General features: G+C 44.0%; 2 protein-coding genes across 6 annotated transcripts in view; both read left to right on the top strand.

The window, feature by feature from the left end:
* The window catches only part of LOC105005064 (NADH dehydrogenase [ubiquinone] 1 alpha subcomplex subunit 1-like), a 10,412-nt gene extending 2,250 nt beyond the window's left edge, over positions 1-8,162 (top strand). The window contains 1 exon segment of the mRNA XM_010862919.1: positions 7,965-8,162. Within this exon segment, the coding sequence (XP_010861221.1) occupies positions 7,965-8,162 (198 nt within the window).
* The window catches only part of DIXDC1 (DIX domain containing 1), a 79,057-nt gene that overhangs the window by 14,172 nt on the left and 43,599 nt on the right, over positions 1-21,286 (top strand). For 4 of the 5 annotated variants that reach the window (XM_010862876.1, XM_010862879.1, XM_010862875.1 and 1 more), the window contains one exon: positions 17,636-17,765. In XM_010862876.1, coding sequence (XP_010861178.1) covers positions 17,636-17,765 — 130 coding nt within the window. Of the gene's footprint in view, positions 1-17,635; positions 17,766-21,286 lie in introns of those variants that run through there. The other variant, XM_010862880.1, reaches the window with a different exon arrangement.

Consider the following 21,286-nt stretch of genomic DNA (forward strand, 5'->3'; position numbering starts at 1 on the left):
TCGACCCTATGGACTGTAGCCCGCCAGGCTCCTCTGTCCATGGGATTCTCCAGGCAAGAATGCTGGAGTGGGTTGCCATGCCCTCCTCCAGGGGATCTTCCGGACCCAGGGATGGAACCCTCATCTCCTGCATTGCAGGTGGATTCTTTACCACTGAGCCACCAGGGAGGCCTGAAATAAGGTTAGCAGATGATCGCTTTCAGAAAGTTTTCAGCTGTTTGCTTTCTGCTACATTATTCTTTGATCACTGGGCTGAACAGGAATACAAAGAGCTCTGCCCGTACAGGGAAGAAGACGGTTAGTGATATTTTTACTTACGAACTTTATTTTTACCTAATTACCCACCAGGCTCAATGAACAGCTTTTCCTGATTCAGTAAAGGCCTGAAAGAGTTAATAGGAAAGAAATATAATATTGCATTATTTTATGGGCAGAATTTAGGCCAGTAATAACTCAAGATTTCCAAACTCCTGCTTTCCTCTCCGTTTTGCAGCAGCGTTTCCACCCCCATCTCATTCTGCTGCAGCTGGAGGATCTCAGAGTTCTGAACAGGTATCTGGTTTCACAGCAGAGCTGATTTCCTTCCTGAGCCATTCAGGTCTCCTCCTGAGCTCCGTCTCCAGTGCATCACAAGAGTCCTCTGCTTTTCGTGTTTGCCTTTCTTGCTTGCTAGCAGGGAGCCAGGGAGCCAAAACCTTGGATGTTTCTACACTGCGAACACTAGGTCTCACAGACTTCCCGGTGAAGCCCAGGTGGTGCTTTTGCAAGTCTAACTGCCTAACCCCCTGTAGGAATTCTCTTTGACCTAGAGGCTCAGAGGAGATAGAGAGCAGAGGCTGAGTGTACACAGTTGTTTGGAAGCAAGTGCGGCTCCCAAAGGAAAACAGGAGGAAAGTTACATTTGGTGACAAGAAAGCTTTCAAGGTCAAGCCTTCTTGTACAAAGAAAGAATGTGGACAGGATTGTTTATCCTGGAAGAGTTTTAACACATTGTTAGTTGGAGTGACCAGGAGGAAACTGACGGAGATACCTCCAGCCATTCCCTGGTGTGACCACTGCTTTCAAAACTTTTAGAGCAGTCCAGTGTCATCAAGGTAAAATCCTGCTCACACTGCTTTGTGTCTGGCTATGTCTACTTTTCCTCCTTCTGAGGCCTGACTCAGGTTGTCATAAAAACTCCCAGTCTTTGTAGACTTCATGATTATACAGACATCCTTCTAGCTCCCTCAGAACAAGTTAGAGGTGTTAATTCTGGACTGAGATTAGATCTGTGCTGTCACTGACTTTGTTTGATTGTGTTGGTTTCTTTACTAGTTTGGTTGTTAAGTGTCAAGAACCCATCTTGAACTGGCAGAGACAGAAAGTGGAATTTACTGACTCGTGGAGTCCAAGGGAAGGCTGGAAAACTAAACCGTAGAAAGGGCAAGAATGGGGCAGGTTCTCAGAAACGTGAAAATCAAGAACTCAAACACTGGCAGGATCTCTCCCTCTGCTCTCTGTCTCTTTATCTCTGCTTCTTTCTGTGGGTAGCCCTGTTCCTTCTCACTCCAGATGACTTTCCTTTCTCAGGTGGGCACCATGGCTTATGGGAACATCTAAATTTTATATCTTACAACTTTGTCAGAGAGAAGATTGATTCTATTCCTAAATGCCAAATCAAAAAATTCCAGGAATTGACTGGATTCAACCAATCAACTCGAGACAATCACCTGTGGCCAGTGAATGGGGTTACATGAGACCAGCTGGTCCTGGGGCCCACCCCTGTGTTTGCAGAGGAGGGATGTTTCTAGAGAAGATATCATTGTGAGCTGGGCGGATACCCCCAAGAACTGTGAGCTACAATACCCAGGGGCCTGATTTGAACCTGACTGTGGTCCTACTGTGTTTCTCCAGCTGTTGTTGGAAACAGATCAAGACCTGGGGGCATGCTCAAGATGTATTTCTTAATAACCAAGATATTTTCGTATTTTGGAACCTGTTGCATCTTGTCTTCACTGAATAACAGACATAAAATGACCATGCCAGAAGGAAACAAAATCCAGTGTTTCCCCCCGCCCCCTACCTGCTCAAAGAATCCCTAAGGAGTTACTTCCGATAGCTGGGGGTCTGAGTAGGGGTGGGCGAAGGTAGAGGAAAAGGAAAGTGAATGAACTGGCCTATGGATTCCTTCCCCCCTGCCCTAATAGAGAAGTCCTGCTTTTCCTTATTTTGCATATCTGATTTTCAAAGGAGTTATACTTTGGAAAAACGTGATGAAGCAAAAAGGAGGAGAAAACTCAAACTCAGACTCCTAGTCTACCTCCCAAAGGGCAACAGCCTCTTACAGAAAGCACCTGGTATTTCTTCTGCCGCAGGGACAGCACTAGTCAGTTGTAAAGCAAGCAGCAGGAATAGTCAGGGCCTGGGCTTGCACCGCAGGCCTCTTTTAAGACAGATATCGTTGTGGGGGAAGGAAAGTGGGCAGCATCGCTGGTCCTCACAAGTTTCTACTTTGTCCTTCAAATCAGCTTGTTTCAGAGCCAGCACTAGGTGTTCATAGCAAGAGTGAAGTCTTGCGTGGCCCCTGGGTGAGAGGTTCAGGTGCGTGCGTGCGTGCGTGCATACGTGCTCAGCTGCTAAGTTGTGTCCAGCTGTTTGTGACCCAGACATCTTCAAGTTAAAGAAGAGACAAACCGAGGCTTAGTTTAGTGGTTGGCTCCCAACTTAGATTTAAAGGGAGGGGTGGAGGCCTGAAGTCAATGTGACCCTTAACCTGTGGACAAACACCACTCCACTCCGTTGTGACTCTCTGATTTCTATGTTAGATGCCACTTAATAGATCAACAAGGAGTCATAGTAATGACCTGACAAGGGCTTTTCTTCAGCTGAAATTTTTTTAATCAGTAATTTCACTGAAGGCATGCTTATCAGTTTTTAAAATCATGTGAATTTGGGCAGAATAGTAGATAGCCTCAACATCTTACCATCTACAGTTCTCCTGGATTGACTTCAGGGTCCACGGTGAAGATGGTCCAGCCTCCTGGTCGCTTGACATTCCCCACTGCCATGATTGTCCCCCATCCAGCGCCTCCTCACTTAGGCCACATACTGAAGCCACATGCTGGAAACTCATTCCACAGAATTGTCCTAAACCTGAAGTCTCAAACTCTGAAACTCCAGCCCGCTCAAAGCCCCAATTCCCACATTCTTACATTCCCATTCAACTTATTTTCAGTCACATCAACTTCTCTTCTCCTTACTCCTCTCCACTTTCTCAGTGTATAACTTTCCTTTGGTTTCTTTTCCCTGGTGTAGATTCCATGATCAGTCCGTTCACGCACACTCTCACCACCACTGTCCTCACTGCCTTTGCCCTGGTTGAGCTGCCTCTCCTCTGGCTATTTCTGGTCCTGTGCTGTGCTGTGCTTAGTCACTCAGTCGTGTCCAGCTCTTTGTGACCCCACAGACTGTAGGCTTCTCTGTCCATGGGGATTCTCCAGGCAAGAATACTGGAGTGGGTTGCCATGCCCTCTTCCAGAGGATCTTCCCAATCCAGGGATCGAACCCAGCTCTCCCACATTGCAGGTGGATTCTTTACCATCTGAACCACCAGGGAACCGCAAGAATACTGGAGTGAGTAGCCTATCCCTTCTCCAGGGGATCTTCCTGAACCAGGAATCGAATTGGAGTCTCCTGAATTGCAGGCGGATTTTTACCTGCTGAGCTACCAGGGAAGCCCCATTTCTGGTCCTGCATTAGCCTATTTCTGGCTGCTTCTACTCAGGGTCTAGGCCTGCTAAGCACTTCCAGAGGAAATCACATAACCTAGTGGATTGACTCAATTACAGAATTATGATTTCCAGCACCAGCTGAGTCCTTGGTGTGGCCAGCAAACCTTTAGCTCTTTTCAGCTTTGCACAGGGTCCCTTTACTGAAGCCACCTTCGCTCTCCCTGTCCCTTTCACTCTCAACAGACAGACCTGCCCACTTCATCATGGGTAGAGGGGCAGTGGGATCTGAGCTCCTTCAACAGCCCTCTTCTTCACCTCCTTGCTTCCCCACAGAGGTCCCTACTCCTGCTTCTCGTCATGAGAGCAGGAAGAGGCCTCTTCCCCTCCTCTGAAACCTCGCCGCGTCATTCCTATCTGTTTCTCCTTCACCAATCCCCCATCTCAGCCTGCAAGTGTCCTCTCATCCTGAAATCCCCTCATTCCTTCCCACCATCCTCTCCAATGAATACCCTCTCTCCCCCGCTCGCTGTCTCTGTTTTCCTGCTCCCTGATGTTTTCTCCCTGCCATCTGACTTTTCACCCCACCCCGCCCTGGCTCTGATGTCAGTTCTCAGAAAGGTCACCAAAGCCTCTTAAATGTTAAATGAAGTGGGCTTTCCAGTCCTCAGTCTGACTTTCTACCGCATTTGACCTTCTTGTCAATGTCCTGACATTCTCTGGTCTTGGATTCCCACATGACACTTTCTCCTGATTCTTCTCCTCTCCCTCTGATTGCGTGTTTTGAAAATAATTTTTTTTTTTTTTTTGCTGAATCTCAGTTCCTCCACCAGGGATAGAACCTGCGTCACAGCAGTGAAAGCCTGGAATTCTAACCACCAGGCCACCAGGGAACTCCCCCCAAATAATTTTTTTGCTGCTCACTTCACTTGTCCCTTTGATGTTGATGTACCCCAGCCTCTGCACTGAGTATTCCTTCCTTTTCTCTCATTGTGTGCTTTTCTTTTCTTTCCTTTTTAATATTTATTTATTTATTGGGCCACACCGGGTCTTAGTTGTGGCACTCGAGATCTTTGATCCTTGTTGCGGCATGTGGAATCTTTAGTTGCGGCGTGTGAACTCATAGTTGTGGCGTGTGGGATGTACTTCCCTCTCTGACCACAGATGAAACCCAGGCCCTCTGCGTTGGGAGTGCAGAGTCAGTGGACCACCGGGGAAGTCCCTGTATGCTTGCTTTGCTGTGATAGAAATAATACATTCTTTAGAGTAAGATGGAGCGGGTTCAGATTCCATGTTCACCTCTCACCAGTGCTGTTATCTGGAGCAAGTTTTCCTATATGGGGCCGATAATATCAACTTTATTGACTGGATATGAGGATTAAAGGAGGTGGTGCACGTCGAGGGCCTCATTCAGCGGCTGACAGGGACAAGCACTCAGTGCATTTTCATCGTCTTCTCTCCCTTCGGTATCCTCCCCCCACTCCCTACTCCCTTTGCTGCTGAATAACTTCTTGTAGTTCGACTTACTTTGGGGAGTGCTGTAAAGCCCAGGATGTGAAGTCAGCATGGGGTTGAGATCCTTGTTCTTACCTGTCCTGTGACTCTGGGCTCATTGCTGCTCTGAACCTTGGTTTGCACATCTGTAATTCGGTGATAGTAGTTCCACATCTCTGATCAGTGTTGGAGGGGGGAGTAAATATTTGTATATTTGACCCTTGAACAACATGGGGGTTAGGGGTGCCACCCCCATGCATCGTGGAAAACTGTGTAACCTAGAGTCAGGCTTTTGCACCCACGGTTCCTTCACAAGTGCATCAGCTGACCGTGGATCATATAGTACTACAGCATTTACTACTGAAAAAATCTGTGTAAGTGGATCCATGCAGTTCAAACCTGTGTTGTTCAAGGGTCAACTGTACACACACACACGCACTATATATATATGAAAAGACGTGGTTCAGTGCCCAGCGCAGCACCCGGCACGCAGTAAGCTCTCAGCAGATGGTGTTGTTATCCCAGAGCGGTCCCTGCTCTCTCACACACAGATACTGTCAAGCATCTCATTCCCACCCCACACCCATCTCTTGTGCCCTGGACCTGGATTTTGCCAATTGGCGGCAGAACATCTCTACTCTGATGTTTTGCAGATGGCTCAGGCTCTTGTTCAAAACCAAACTGTTTGCTTCGCCCCCCTTCCCGCGCCCTGCCCCCCAATACTTGCTCTTCACATGCTCTCATCTCGGTTAAAGCATCACCATCCATTCAGGTGCGACTTTTTTGGACTGTCTCTCTCGTTGTTACTGCCTGCCTCTTGGCAGTCATCTCTCTGACTTATTTCTGCAGTTTATCCTTTTCTCACTGTACTGCTTCAGTTTAGGCTGTCATATTCTAGTGCGTCCAGAGTGACCTTTCTAAGATACAAGTCTCACAGTTTCACTTTCCTGTTGTAAGACTCCATGCTTTCCTGTTAAAACTCTTTAAGACTTAAATCTAAGTTCTGGTAGGTCTTGTGCTGACCTATTTCTTAATCATCGCCACCTGCCACTCACAGCTCGGCCCATACACAAATTTGTTAACTGGCCATTCCTCCAAGATACCATATACCTTCAGGCTCTTCCTTTCTTTTTTCTAAAATCACCTTTCCCTGGGATGTCCTTCTATTCCCCACCTGGCAAATATCCTTAAAGAATAGACAGATGTCTTCTTCCCTCTTGACCCTCCCGTGATGTCCTCATCCTTTCACCCTGTTACTCCTTTTGTGCATAGATAGGATTTTAAAAAACATTGCTCCATTGTTGCAGTGATCACTTTGTATCAGAGTTATTTATATGCCTGTAAACAGTGGGCCTGGCACAATGCCTGGCAATGTTGGTTGAATTTGAATAAATGAATACATGAAATGACAGGGTCTGGAAGTATCTTGTGAGATGGGATCTAATAAGTTGAAATTTGTTAAATATGCATCAAGAAGGCCAGTTATACAAGAATGAAAATGGAAGAGATTGGCCTCACCGCAGAATATGTTAAAAATTTGGGGAGGGGAGGTGGTTGATAATATTGTGTGAGTCAACAGTGTGAGGTGGTAACAAAAAAAGAAGAGGAAGAATGGGAAGAGAGGGAAAAAGAGTGTGAAATGTCTTGGATGAGAAAGTTGACTGTCTGATTTTATAGCCAGGGTATTGTGTTTGGTTCTAAGTATTACGGTTTTAGAGGGATTTAGGCCAGAATAGCAATAATTCTTGAAACCATTTTGTTTTTAAGATTTTGGGGAAAAAATTATAAAAATAGACAAACTGGTAGCTAACATGATGAAAAAGGAGGAAGCACAAATATACAAAATAAAAAAATAACAGTGGAGAAATAACCGTTGAAACAAACAAAACTGTAAGAGTCTTTGCATGTCTGTGCAAATAAACTTTAAAACCTTGATGAGATTAATAATTTCTAAGGGAAATTCTGATTACTAAAATTGACAGAGACAGGATATTTAAACAGACCAATTTCTGTGAAAGAAATAGAGAACTTTAATAAGGAACTATTCCTCAAAAAAAGTACCAGCCTAGATTATTTCACGGGGGAATTCTACCAAACCTCTACTTATCAGATAGCCCCAGTGCTCTACAGATGATGTCAGAGAATGAAACAAAGGAGAAACTTGCTCCTTCTTTTTAAAAATATATCTACCTGGTAGTGCAAAAAAGGAAACTACAGACAAATATTACTTATGAATACCTGTGAAAAGAAGACCCCAGTGGCTCAGTGGGTAAAGAATCTACTTTCAGTGCAGGAGACAGAGGAGACATGGATTTGATTCCTGGGTAGGGAAGAGTCCTTGGAGGAGGGAATGGCTACCCACTCCAGTATTCTTGCCTGGAAAATCCCATGGACAGAGGAACTACAGTTCATGGTGCCCTTAAAGGGTTGGACATGACTAAACAACTGAGCAACCATGAAAAAGTACAACAAATGTAGTACTAATATAGCTCTAATATATATTGTATTAGTGAACAAAGTTCAACATCACATTAAAGTGTAATTCATTATGATCAAGTAGGGTTAACCACAGGAATGCAAGGTAGGTTCATTATTAAGAAATCCATGTATTCCATAATAATGAAATATTATCAGGAAAAATAATCAGAATTGTCTCCATAAATTGTGACAAAACTTTCATCAAAATTCAACATCTGTTCATTATAAAACCACTGAAGAAAATAAGACTTGCTTGGGAACAGAGCGGTGATGGTGTAATTCGAGATTCTCCCTGGGATTGTCCTCATGGCCACATACTTCATTCCAGAAATGGCCGCTGCATACATCCGTGGATTCACTAATGGGAACAAGGGGAAAAGGGTTGCCCATTATTCACATTGGTGAAATTTGGTGGAAAGACATAGGTGCATCTCTGGAGTTAATCATCATTATGTGTTGAAGGGTTTGGAGAACATTGATTAGGAAAGCATTTTCTTGATTGATGAGAAATAACTAGGTTATGCTCGTCTACCCCTGTTAGAAGGTTATGCAGTGTATTGTGTAGCATGCAGTATATTTTGTAGTGCGTGATAAAAATAAAAGAAAAAAAAAAGAAAATAATACTCAATGAATTCTTTCTTAACATGATAAAAATTTATATACTTTTTTCCAGAAACCATTCACTTTCTAAACTGGGAAACACTTCAAGTATTTTCTCTGAGTCCAGAAACAAGGGAAGAATGCCCAATATCTCCACTGCTAGTCAACGTTGTACCAGAGGTATATAGAAATTGATTAGAGGCGTAAAGCTTACTAAAGACTAGTTATTTTTGTAGATGATGTGGTAATAATCCTGGAAATTATTGAGAATTATTGATAAAACTCAATGAAACTCAATAAAAGATAAGATAACAGAATATAAAATGAATCTACTGAAATTAACAGCTTTCACATACACAGAGTAACCAATTAGAGAAAGTGATGGTAGAGAAAACCTCATTTAATCTCAATTAAGAAGAATTCAATACTTAGAAATGAATTTAACAGGAAATGTGTATAACTTACAGGAGGAAAACTTTAAAACTCTCCGGAAAGACTCATTTGAACAAATGAAAGACATTCCTTATTCTTGAGTAGGATGGTTCAACAACATATAAATGATGGTTCTCTCTATATCAATTTATAAATTTAATATAATCCCAATAAAAGCTCTAACAGGCTTTTTTTTGAAAGTTAGATAAATATATACTGAAGTTTGTATGGAGAAATAAATTTGTAAGAATATTCAAGAAAATATTAAAAAGAGAAAAATTTCAGGGCAGTGGGGGCGGTGGGGGGGACCAGCTGTACCAGATCTTAAATTATACTATATAACCTCTACAAATAAAACATTTTGGTACTGGTCCATGAATGAGCAAATATACAAGTGATACAGACTATGCAGTCCAGGAGGAGACCCAGGAACTATGGAAATTTAGCGTATGATAAAGGCAACATTGAGAGCAGGAGGAGAAGGGGACGACAGAAGATGAGATGGCTGGATGGCGTCACCGACTCGATGGACATGGGTTTGGGTGGACTCCGGGAGTTGGTGATGGAAAGGGAGGCCTGGCATGCTGCGGTTCATGGGGTTGCAAAGAGTTGGACACGACTGAGCGACTGAACTGAACTGAAAGGCAGCATCTCAAATCCCTGGGGTAAAGATTGACTTTAGTAAATGGTGCTGGAGCAACTGGGTAGCCATTTTTTAAAAAATTAAGTTGGATCTATATCTCACATTATACAGAAGAATAAATTCTAGATGGAACAGGGATATAAATGTAAGCAATTTTGAAACCATATGAGAACTAGAGAAAAAGCAGAAGCGAATTCTTTCACGTTAGTGTAGGGAAAGCCTTTCTAGCCATCACCCAAAATTCAGAGGAATGAAATATCAGTAATTTGATTATATAAAAATGAAATTCTTTTCATAGCCAGAAAACCACCATAAACTAAGTCAAAAGATGACTGATAGGGACTTCCCTGGTGCTCCAGGGCTAAGACTGCACACTCCTAATGCAGGAGGCCTGGGTTCGATGTCTGGTCAGGATCTAGATCCCACATACTGCAACTAAAAGCTCCTGCGTGCCTCAACTAAAGACCCATGTGCTGCAACTGAGACCCAGCACAGCCCAAGAAATGTGTGTGTGTGCTCAGTCACCCAATCGTGTCCGACGCTGCAACCTGTGGACTGTAGCCCACCAGGCTCCTCTATCCATGGGATTCTCCAGGCAAGAATATTAGAGTGGGTTGCCTTTCCCCCGACCCAGGGATCAAACCTGAGTCTCCTGCATTGGCAGGTGGATTCTTTACCGCTGCACCACCCGGGAGGCAGCCAAATACATAAATATAAATATCCTGAAAGGGAGATCACTGACGAACTGGGAAATCTCTGCAACATGTATCAAAGACAAAAGGGTAACATCTCTAATACATGAAGAGCTCTTAAATGAAGGTACAAAAGATAGAAAAATGGGAGAGATGTGAACAGGTAATTCATGTACATATACAAAATATATAAAGATAAGGATGAATTTAAATTGAATTCTTAAACCTACCAAAAGAGGCTCAAATTCATAACTAAAATATAAACAGCACTAAGATACAATTTGTCACCTATCATATTAGCAAAAATTTAAAAGTGTGACAACATATTCTATTGGCAAGACTGTGGGAAAATGTACTCTCATGCATTGCTGATGGGAATGCAAATAGATAACAATGCTTTTGGTGGGGAATTTGGCAATATCTAATGAAGTTATCGGGAAATAGACGGGCAAACAGTGTCAGACTTTATTTTTTTGGGCTCCAAAATCACTGCAGATGGTGACTGCAGCCATGAAATGAAAAGACGCTTACTCCTTGGAAGGAAAGTTATGACCAACCTAGATAGCATATTCAAAAGCAGAGACATTACTTTGCCAACAAAGGTCTGTCTAGTCAAGGCTATGGTTTTTCCTGTGTTCATGTATGGATGTGAGAGTTGGACTGTGAAGAAGGCTGAGCGCCGAAGAATTGATGCTTTTGAACTGTGGTGTTGGAGAAGACTCTTGAAAGAGTCCCTTGGACTGCAAGGAGATCCAACCAGTCCATTCTGAAGGAGATCAGCCCTGGGATTTCTTTGGAAGGAATGATGCTAAAGCTGAAACTCCAGTACTTTGGCCACCTCATGCGAAGAGTTGACTCATTGGAAAAGACTCTGATGCTGGGAGGGACTGGGGGCAGGAGGAGAAGGGGACGACAGAGGATGAGATGGCTGGATGGCATCACTGACTCGATGGACGTGAGTCTGAGTGAACTCTGGGAGTTGGTGATGGACAGGGAGGCCTGGCGTGCTGCGATTCATGGGGTCGCAAAGAGTCGGACACGACTGAGCGACTGAACTGAATGAAGTTATCTACTTAATGTATCTATATTCACTTAGCTATCTTCTTTGAATCTACCCTGAAGATAGACCTCAATCAACATGAAAATATATATGCATAATGTTATTCATTGCTGCACTGTTTTTAACTGCAAAATATTGAAAAAAAACCTCTGAATTCCCGTATATAGAAGACTGACTAAATTATGATATATCTACATAATGGAGTACCATGTAGCTGTAAAATAAGGAAGATTTCTAGACCAGTTTGGAGTGATTTCCAGAATATATTAAGCAAATATTAACTGAAGCGAAGTGAAAAATGCAGGTGTAAAAAGAATGTGTGTATGTTAGTTGCGTCTGACTCTTTGCGACCCCATGGACTGTAGCTCACCAGGCTCCTCTGTCCATGGAATTCTCCAGGCAAGAATACTGGAGTGGGTTGCCATGCCCTCCTCCAGGGGATCTTCCAAACCCAATCTTGAACCTGGGTCTCCGTATTGCAGACAGATACTTTACCATCTGAGCCACCAGGGAATATCAGTGCTTAATGTTATTTTGGGGACTTCCCTGGTACCCAGTGGCTAAGACTGCAAGCTCCCAATGTAGGGGACCTGGGTTTGATCCCTGGTTAGGGAACTAAGGCAATGGCACCCCACTCCAGTACTCTTGCCTGGAAAATCCCATGGACGGAGGAGCCTGGTGGGCTTCCATCTGTGGGGTTGCACAGAGTTGGACACGACTGAAGTGACTTAGCAGCAGCAGCAGCAGCAGCAGGGAACTAGATCCCGAATGCAACGAAGTTTGAAGATCCCACATGCTGCAACAAAGACCTAGCAGGGCCCAGTAAATAAGTAAAATTTTTTAAAAAATTACTATGCTATTTTTCACATAAGAAGAAAAGGGAAATAAAATATACATATATCTTTTTTTCCAGGTAACGTAGAACGAATCAGATCGGTTATCTATAGGAGTGGATAGAAATAGGGTGGAAAGACTAGAGAAAAGGGAATGGAGTAGAGAGAAAGATGGAGATATGACACTTCTGAATGTATGTTTTTCTATAGCTCTGACTTTTAGAATCATGTTAATCTTTCTCCTGCCCCCAAATTAATTAAAATCTACCAAAATGTTAGGACAACCCAAAATGGTCTACCAATTGTAATAAATGTACTTAACTGTATTACAAATTAATAACAACCACACTGAAGGCAGAGGAAAGAAAAGAATTAACCTAAGTCACTTTGGAATCAGTATTTTGAGTGTACACTGTAAGGCTAAAGACAAAAAGGACTATATACTTGTATATCAATTTCTGGCTAGTAAATTTATTTTTATGACCTGGCATAGCCCAATAGATAAACAAATATTTTTTAAAAATGACTATACTAATCCATACAAGGTACAGGTTAGCAAGTCAAATTCTGATGTGTTTTCTAGGACTGAGGAAATATTAGTAAATATATTGTGGATAGAGTCAGGTTTCTCACTGTGGGGAAGAAGGAGTTACAAATAAGGAAAAGGAAGAAGAGAGGTGAACCCTGTGGTACTGGGCTGGAGGCAGGATCCAGATAATTCATGGTCTATTTCTCCATCTGTCTGTCAAGATAAGTAGATGGAAGTATGTGTCTAGGTGTGATACATACCTGTATTTCCTATTCGACTCCTGAGAGGGCCCAGAGTGTTCCCCCAGTAGGATGAGTATACCTCGTGCCCAAATTTTGATTTCTGAAAACTACTCTCCAGCAAGAGGAGCCAAAAGTGATTTCTTTTGACAAATAGCTGATGACAGAGCTGGAGAAGAGAAAATACAAGATGAAGGGATCTTGTAAAAATACAGGTTCTAATTCATTAGAACTGGAGCAGAGTTTGAGATTCTGCATTTCCATCCTATTTTGCATATTCTATTCTACTGCATTTGAAGTGTGTGGATTCACAGTGATGCGTGAGCGTCTGCTTTTCTGAGAGGCCCCTGGTGATGGTGCTGCTCATCTGCTGAGCCTTCTTTGATTAGCAGATAGCTCCCTAGTGTAGGTTATTACACAGGAGACTCAAAGCACTGGCTGCGCAGGGAGAAGTGGTTTAGGCTAAGGTAACCTCCATTCTGAGAGTTTTGGTGAGGTTGTTTAAACCTCAGGGATGCATTTATTTAGATGACAGTGTGGTAGAGTGGAAAGAGCACTGGTTTGGGAAACAGAGTGAATTTCATATTCGTAGTTTAGAGTCTGGGTGGCCTTGAACATTATTTCACCATTTTGGAGTCTTGGTTTACAGTTAGCAAAATAGATAAAATAAAAATTTCCCTAGCAGATTAGCATTAGAGAAATTGTGTCTAAAGGACCTAGCATAGCTCTAGACACAGAGTAGGTGTTCAGAAAAGTGGTGACAATTATCACTTATGCAATAGAATCAGAGAAGGCAATGGCACCCCATTCCAGTACTCTTGCCTGGAAAATCCCATGGATGGAGGAGCCTGGTAGGCTGCAGTCCATGGGGTCGCTAAGAGTCTGATACGACTGAGCGACTTCCCTTTCACTTTTCACTTTCATGCATTGGAGAAGGAAATGGCAACCCACTCCAGTGTTCTTGCCTGGAGAATCCCAGGGACTGGGGAGCCTGGTGGGCTTCCGTCTATGGGGTCGCACAGAGTCAGACATGACTGAAGTGACTTAGCAGCAGCAGCATGCAATAGAATCCTCTTTACTGGAAGCCGAGAACTGTGATTAATGTGTGTGAAAAGTTCTGTGAGGAACCCCAAAGCAGTTTTGCACCAGAGACAACTTACTTCTATTCATTGGCCAAAAGAAGGCTATGATTACTTAAGTAAAATTATCTTGGCCTGATGAAAAATACTTGTTCTTGTCTTCCCCTGCATAATTAACTTTTAGAATCATCATAAGTCTTGGCCTGATGAAATTTGACACATTATTCACTGATTCAAACAGAGATTTGTTGAGCGCCTGTTACTCTGAGTCCAACAATCCTGAACTCCTGTAACATCCTGCCTGGAGCATCTAGTTGAGACCTGAGCCCCTTTGAGCTCACTGTCCTCTTTGCCTCCTTTCCTCAGGAAAGCCCCCTGAGCATGGGCTTCAGACTGAGCTAACACTCCTAGCACCTCGCACACCCCCGTCCTAGCGCTTGTCTCACCAACCTGCAAGCTGCTCCTCCTTCTCCTCTCTTCTTGATTTTTTTTTTCCTGCAAACTTCTTCAAGGCATAAAGCTCTTTGTAGCCCTGTCACAGAACACTTGCTGCACCCACCTTGTAGTTGAACTGATTGCCTGGCACAGGACATCCTCAAGGAGATCAGTGTCTGAGGTGTGTGGGAGGGTCAGGGAAGGCTGCCTGGAAGAGGTGGTGATGCTTGAGCTGAGGTTTAAGAAGAGATGCGAGGCAGGAGGGAGGTAGAGTGGCCAGAAGACATGGTGTGTTTGGGGCACTGCACATGGTTTGCTGCTGCTAAGTCACTTCAGTCGTGTCTGACTCTGTGCAACCCCATAGACGGCAGCCCACCAGGCTCCCCAATCCCTGGGATTCTCCAGGCAAGAGCACTAGACTGGGTTGCCATTTCCTTCTCCAATGCATGAAAGTGAAAAGTGAAAGTGAAGTTGCTCAGTCGTGTCCAACTCTTAGTGACCCCATGGACTGCAGCGTACCAGGCTTCCCTGTCCATGGGATTTTCCAGGCAAGAGTACTGGAGTGGGGTGCCATTGCCTTCTCCATACAAACATAGTTTGGACCAACCTTAAACGTGGGGTTGTGGGGGGCAAATGTGAATGGGTAAGCAAAGCTGAAGGAGAGGTAAGGACTAGCCAGGACAGACTGAAGTGCAGCTGAGGAGGCTGGGTTTTATCCTTCGGGTAATGAGAGGCCAGTGAAGGATTTTAAGCAGGAATGTGTCGGGGGAGGGTTGAGGGTGATACTCGATAGAGGGTAGGGATTTTGATGTAAGCCAGGTAATCAGACCCAGCTGTTACCCTGATGCCTTTGTGGCCCTGAGCAGAGTGGTTTGCTCTGGAGGCACCCTTTGCCTGTCCTGCTGTTTTGGCTGAAGGGTAGGAGCTCACCTGGACAGGAATCTGGCCCTTGTGAAAGCAGAAGGCACAGCTGCCTGCAGAGTGAGTGTATAGCAGGAGGCCCTTGGACCGCCTTTACTGGGTTTGCTAATCAGGTCTGCCATGGCATAGGGATGGAGACTTTGGAGAAGTTACATGATTTCTCTGAATCTCATCCACAGAACAGAGATGATACCAACCCTTCAGTGCTTCTGTGAAAACTGAATTAGATGATGATAATGAAAATAATGATGACCATTTAGTAAACATCAACTCAGTGGCTGCGTTCTAGGTATATTGTTATTGTGTTGTTTAGTTGCTAAGTTGTGTCCAACTCTTTTGTTACCCCACGGGGTGTAGCCTGCCAGCCCTCCTCTGTCCATGGGATTTCCCAGGCAAGAATACTGGTATGGGTTGCCATTTCCTACTCCAGGGAATCTTCCTGACGCAGGAATTGAACCCAGACCTCCTGCATTGGCAGGCAGATTCTTTACCACTGAGCCATCAGGGAAGCCCTCCAGATACATTAGTGAGTCATTAAAAGACATATAAAACATCAAAAGTAGTGTTTAATTCATGGTTCAGTTCAGTCACTCAGTCGTGTCTGACTCTTTGCGACCCCATGAATCGCAGCACGCCAGGCCTCCCTGTCCATCACCAACTCCCGGAGTTCACTCAACCTCACGTCCATTGAGTCGGTGATGCCATCCAGCTATCTCATCCTCTTTTGTCCCCCTTCTCCTCCTGCCCCCAATCCCTCCCAGCATCAGAGTCTTTTCCAATGAGTCAGCTCTTCGCATGAGGTGGCCAAAGTATTGGAGTTTCAGCTTTAGCATCATTCCTTCCAAAGAACACCCAGGATTGATCTCCTTTAGAATGGACTGGTTGGACCTCCTTGCAGTCCAAGGGACTCTCAAGAGTCTTCTCCAACACCACAGTTCAAAAGCATCAATTCTTTGGCACTGAGCTTTCTTCACAGTCCAACTCTCACATCCATACATGACCACTGGAAAAACCATAGCCTTGACTAGATGGACCTTTGTTGGCATCATGATAGGTACTCAATAAATACCAGATTCTTTCCCCTACCTCCTGCTAATCATTGCACTTCCTACAGTTTGTCAGTAGCTGATAGAACATTGCCTTAGTACTACCTTCCAAAAGACTTTATTTATTCCCACAAATTGACGTAGAGAAAATACTGAAGATTTAATTTAAGCTCAGGAAGCAGCCAGTGAGTAATTCCTGATATTATTTCATCAAGGAAGTACTTGGAGCTTTAGAAATCAACTATACTTTAACCAAATTATAATTTGATACTGTTAGCCCTTTAATTTAATTTTCAGGTTCAGAGTCTTGGGTTTCTACAGACATCAGCCGGAACTGCAGCCTGTACTATGACCTTGCTCTTGTGCTATTTTGATATTTAGTGCCCAAATGATCAGGATGAACACCTGAATATACAAGCCCTGTTTAAAATGGAATATGAAAGGTTATCTAAGTGTTGCCATGAGTTCTGTGTCCTGTCTGAATCTGACAGGTTTCTGATGGTACTGGACCATAAGTGTTGTCAGCAAAAAAAAAAAAAATGAAGGCTCCCCCGACCCCGACCCCAGTCTTCAGGAACTCTGCTCATCCTAGCCTTTCTTTTCTTTCTTTGTGCAGGTTTCAGGTAACCAGATCCTCTTTGACAACATAAAGCCTGGATTAAAGCTAACTCTGTAGCAATCCCAGGATTATGGGCTCAGGAGGATAAATCCCGGGTTGGTTTCAGTTAAATCTCTTTGTGAAGAAAGCAGCTATGAGAGGCAGTTCTGAGATCGGTTTAACTGTGGATTCCTAGCTCCCCAGGATCAGTTCTTAGGAATGTCACAGGCCATTGTGCACACAGGACACGAGAGATCGTTCCTGGGAAGCGCAGTGGGCTACTGGCAGCTCTCGTCACACTCGAAAACGGGCTGTGCTTCTGGCCCAGCTTTATTCCTGGTCGACAGAGCTAAAGTCAAGGAAAGCAGGAGTCATTGTCTCCGAAACGCTCATCTGCATACCTTGTCCACACCCACCACCCGAGTCAGAGGGTAGCTTATCCCAGAGACAAGCATAAAACCAGAGAATTTTAGAGCATACTCCATGTCTAACCATCTTTCTATCCTTAAAACTTCTCCTCCTCTCTCTGGGAATAGACTGCTCAGTTGCTCAGGTGTGCAAGTCTTTGCGACCTCATGAACTGTAGCCCGCCAGGCTCCTCTGTGCATGGAAATGTTCAGGCAAGAATTCTGGAGTGGGTTGCCATTTCCTACTCCAGGGGATCTTCCCCACCCAGGGATTGAACCCATGTTTCTTGCACCTCCTGTATTGGCAGGCGAATTCTTTATTACTGGGCCACCTGGGAAATCAGGTATAGATTGCCCAGTCTCCAATGCTGCCTTAGAGGGTGCAAGGAAGAGGATATGAGTAACATGCAACCTTTCCTTATCTCCTGCTTTCATTTTCCAGCAACAGCTGCAGGCGTACGTGGCCTGGGTGAACGCACAGCTGAAGAAGAGGCCAGCAGTGAAGCCAGTGCAGGACCTCCGACAAGATCTCCGGGATGGGGTGATCCTGGCGTATCTCATTGAGATTGTAGGTCGGTTGGCCCTGGACTCTGATGCTAGCTTAAAACAGAACATGGCCTTTTTACCCTCCATGTGCCCTTCAGAGCAGATTGTTGGTGGTGGTTTAGTCACTAAGTCGTGTCCAACTCTTGTGACCCCCATGGACTGTAGCCCGCCAGGCTCCTCTGTCCATGAGGTTTCCCAGGCAAGAATACTGGAGTGGGTTGCCATTCAGCTACATTAAACTTTGGGAGTGTGATGAGGAGCACGGTCACAGCTCTCAAGAGTCTCCCAATCTAGTTGGAAAGACTGGAGAGCGAAGTCACTTCCAGTAATGTACTTAGTACTGTGATGGGGCAAGCACAGATAAGAGCAGAGGGCGGGCACGCAACCCACTGTTAGGGATTGTAGGATGGCTTGCCAGAAGATCTGATGTCTACACTGAGGCTGGAAAGGGAAGTGGCAGCCAGGCAAAAAGAAGGTGCGTTACCAACAAAAGGACCCGACTAAGATAAGAAGACCTTGTTTTCTTGAAGCCCCAGAATTGTTGCCTGTCATTCTTATTGAAAGTGAAAGTGAAAGTGAAGTCACTCAATTGTGTCCGACTCTTTGTGACCTCGTGGACTGTAGCCCACCAGGCTCCTCAGTCCATGGGATTCTTCAGGCAAGAATACTGGATTGGGTTGCCATTTCCTTCTCCAGAGGATCTTCCCAACCCAGGGATCGAACCCAGGTCTCCCACATTGCAGGCAGACGCTTTAACCTCTGAGCAATCAGGGAGGTATCATAACCTTATTTCCACAGCATTTGTCCACATCTCTTATTATTTATCTCACCAAATGATGGTTGTTTATTATCTACCTCTCCAGTATAGATTGAGCTCTTTAAGAGCAGGTACAGTATAATTTTTTTCCCCCTGTTTCCCCAGTCCTTAACCAAGTGCCAGACACATAACAGGTACTCAAACATTCATTGACATATTTGAGGGATGTGGGTTTGAGTGATATGTAAGAAGGCAGGCTTGCATCAGGCAGCCTGTCCAGAAATACCTCATTCAGACAGTTCATATATTCATTATTCACTTACAGTGATAATAACCATGATAATAGTAATAGCAGCTACTGTGTATTGAACACTGTCTCATTTAATTTCACTTTATCATCAACGTTTGAGAAACATAATATTACCCCCATTTCCAGGAGCACTTTATATATATATACACACATATATGTGTGTGTACATATGTATCAAGCATTGCTAAACACGCTACTTTGATTGATTTATGATAATGGATAGCATTTAAGTATTTTACTTATTTTTTGAGATTTAGAAAGGTCTGTCCATGGAATTTTCCAGGCAAGAATACTGGAGTGGGTAGCCTTTCCCTTCTCCAGGGAATCTTCCCTACCCAGAACCCAGGTCTTCTGCACTGCAGGCAGATTCTTTACTGTCTGAGCCACCAAGGAAGCCCTTAAGCACCTTTGCAAGGTCACATAAGAATAGGGGTAAAGCAGAGGTACAAACCTGGATTTACTTTAATTCCAAAGCTAATTTTCAACTTTTAATTTTTCACACATTTGAACAGATTATCCTGGAAATATAATCAGTTAGAAAATCCAGACAGCACAAGAAGATAGAAAATCAAAAGCCATTTCCTCCATCTGTCCTCTTGCCAGTAATTTGTTCTTTCTGGAGGCAGCCAGTGTTAGCAGTTTCTGGCTATTCTTTCCAGAGATATTTAATGGTGCATATACAGGCAATACCTACTCCAGTGTTCTTGCCTGGAGAATCCCAGGAACGGCGGAGCCTGGTGGGCTGCTGTCTATGGGGTCACACAGAGTCGGACACGACTGAAGCGACTTAGCAGTAGCAGCAGCATACAGGCAATATGAATGTGTATTCTTGTTTTTCAAAACCCAGGTTCTTAAATGCTGCATTCTGTTGCAACTTGGCTATAGAGAAAATCTCTCTGAATTCACTACTTGAGATTGCGTTCTTTCTTGAGCTGGCCCTTACTGAGCTTTTGACCCTACTACTATGCCTCTGAAACTGTTCTCCTTGAGGTCACAACTCTGCTCTGTCAAATCCCGTGGCCAGGGCTCAGTCCTCATTTTATTCAACTTAGCAGAACTTGACACGGTGGATCACTCCCTCCTCCTCCAAACATCTTCCCTCGGTCTCCAGGATCCTGTGGGCTTGAAGTTTTCCTCCTTCCTCACTGGCCTTTCCTGTTTGCTGTGCTGGCTTTCTCCTCAATGTGTGTGTGTGTGTGTGTGTGTGTGTGTGTGTGTGTGTGTGCGTGCGTGCGCGCGTGCTTAGTCGTGTCTCTTTGTGATCCCATCGACTGTAGCCCGCCAGTCTCCTCTGTCCATGGAATTTTCCAGGCAAGAATACTGAAATGGGTAGCCACTTGCTACTCTAGAGGATCTTCCCAACCCAGGGATCGAACCCGTGTCTCTTCCATCTTCTGCAATGGCAGGTGAATTCTTTACCAACTGTACCACCTGGGAAGCCCTCCTGACCTCTAAATGTTGGAAGTTCTCCTTAGAGGTTCAAACCTTAGTTCTTTTGTATATTCTCTATCCCTAAGTGGTCTCTTCCCAAGTTTGACTCTTTAGCCCTAAGCTTTTCCTTGAGTTCTAGATGTGAATATCAGCTGCCTATTCAACTTCTCTGCTTGGATGTCTAAAATGCAACTCTCACTTCACGTGTCCTAATCAGAACTTTTCCTTCACGCCACTGATCCCTCTGTCCTCTGAGATCCTTCATCTGACTAACACATCACAGTACCATTCCCTCAGCTGTTGAAGCAGAACACTTAGAAGTTGTCTTTAATTATTCTCTTTTTCTCATCTATCATATTCAGTCCTTCACATGTGCTGTTTGCTTTATATTAAAAATATACCTGGTATCTCAGTTTTCACCTCTCAGCTTCTTCCCAAACCATCATTATCTCTCACTTGACTATTTTCATTTCCTTTCTAACAGATTTCCCTGTTTCCCCTTTAGAGAATCTATGTCCACATGAAGTCAACTTTTAAAAGCATTAAGCAGGTCAGGTAACTCATCTCACATGCTAGCAAAGTAATGCTCAAAATTATTCAAGCCAGGCGCCAATAGTATGTGAACTGTGAACTTCCAGATGTTCAAGCTGGATTTAGAAAAGACAGAGGAACCAGAGATCAAATTGCCAACATACGTTGGATCATATAAAAAGCAAGAGAATTCCGGAAAAACATCTACTTCTGCTTTATTGAGTATGCCAAAGCCTTTGACTGTGTAGATCACAACAAACTGTGGAAAATTCTTCAAGAGATGGGAATACCAGACCACCTTACCTGCCTCCTGGGAAATCTGTAGGTCAAGAAGCAACAGTTAGAACCAGACATGGAACAACAGACTGGTTCCAAATCGGGAAAGGAGTACATCAAGGCTGTATATCATTGCCTGGCTCATTTAACTTATATGCAGAGTACATCATGTGAAATACTGGGCTGGATGAAGCACAAGCTGGAATCAAGATTGCCGGGAGAAATATCAATAACCTCAGATA

This window comes from Bison bison, unplaced genomic scaffold, assembly GCF_000754665.1.
Source record: "Bison bison bison isolate TAMUID 2011002044 unplaced genomic scaffold, Bison_UMD1.0 scf7180017864485, whole genome shotgun sequence".
Lineage (NCBI taxonomy): Eukaryota > Metazoa > Chordata > Mammalia > Artiodactyla > Bovidae > Bison > Bison bison.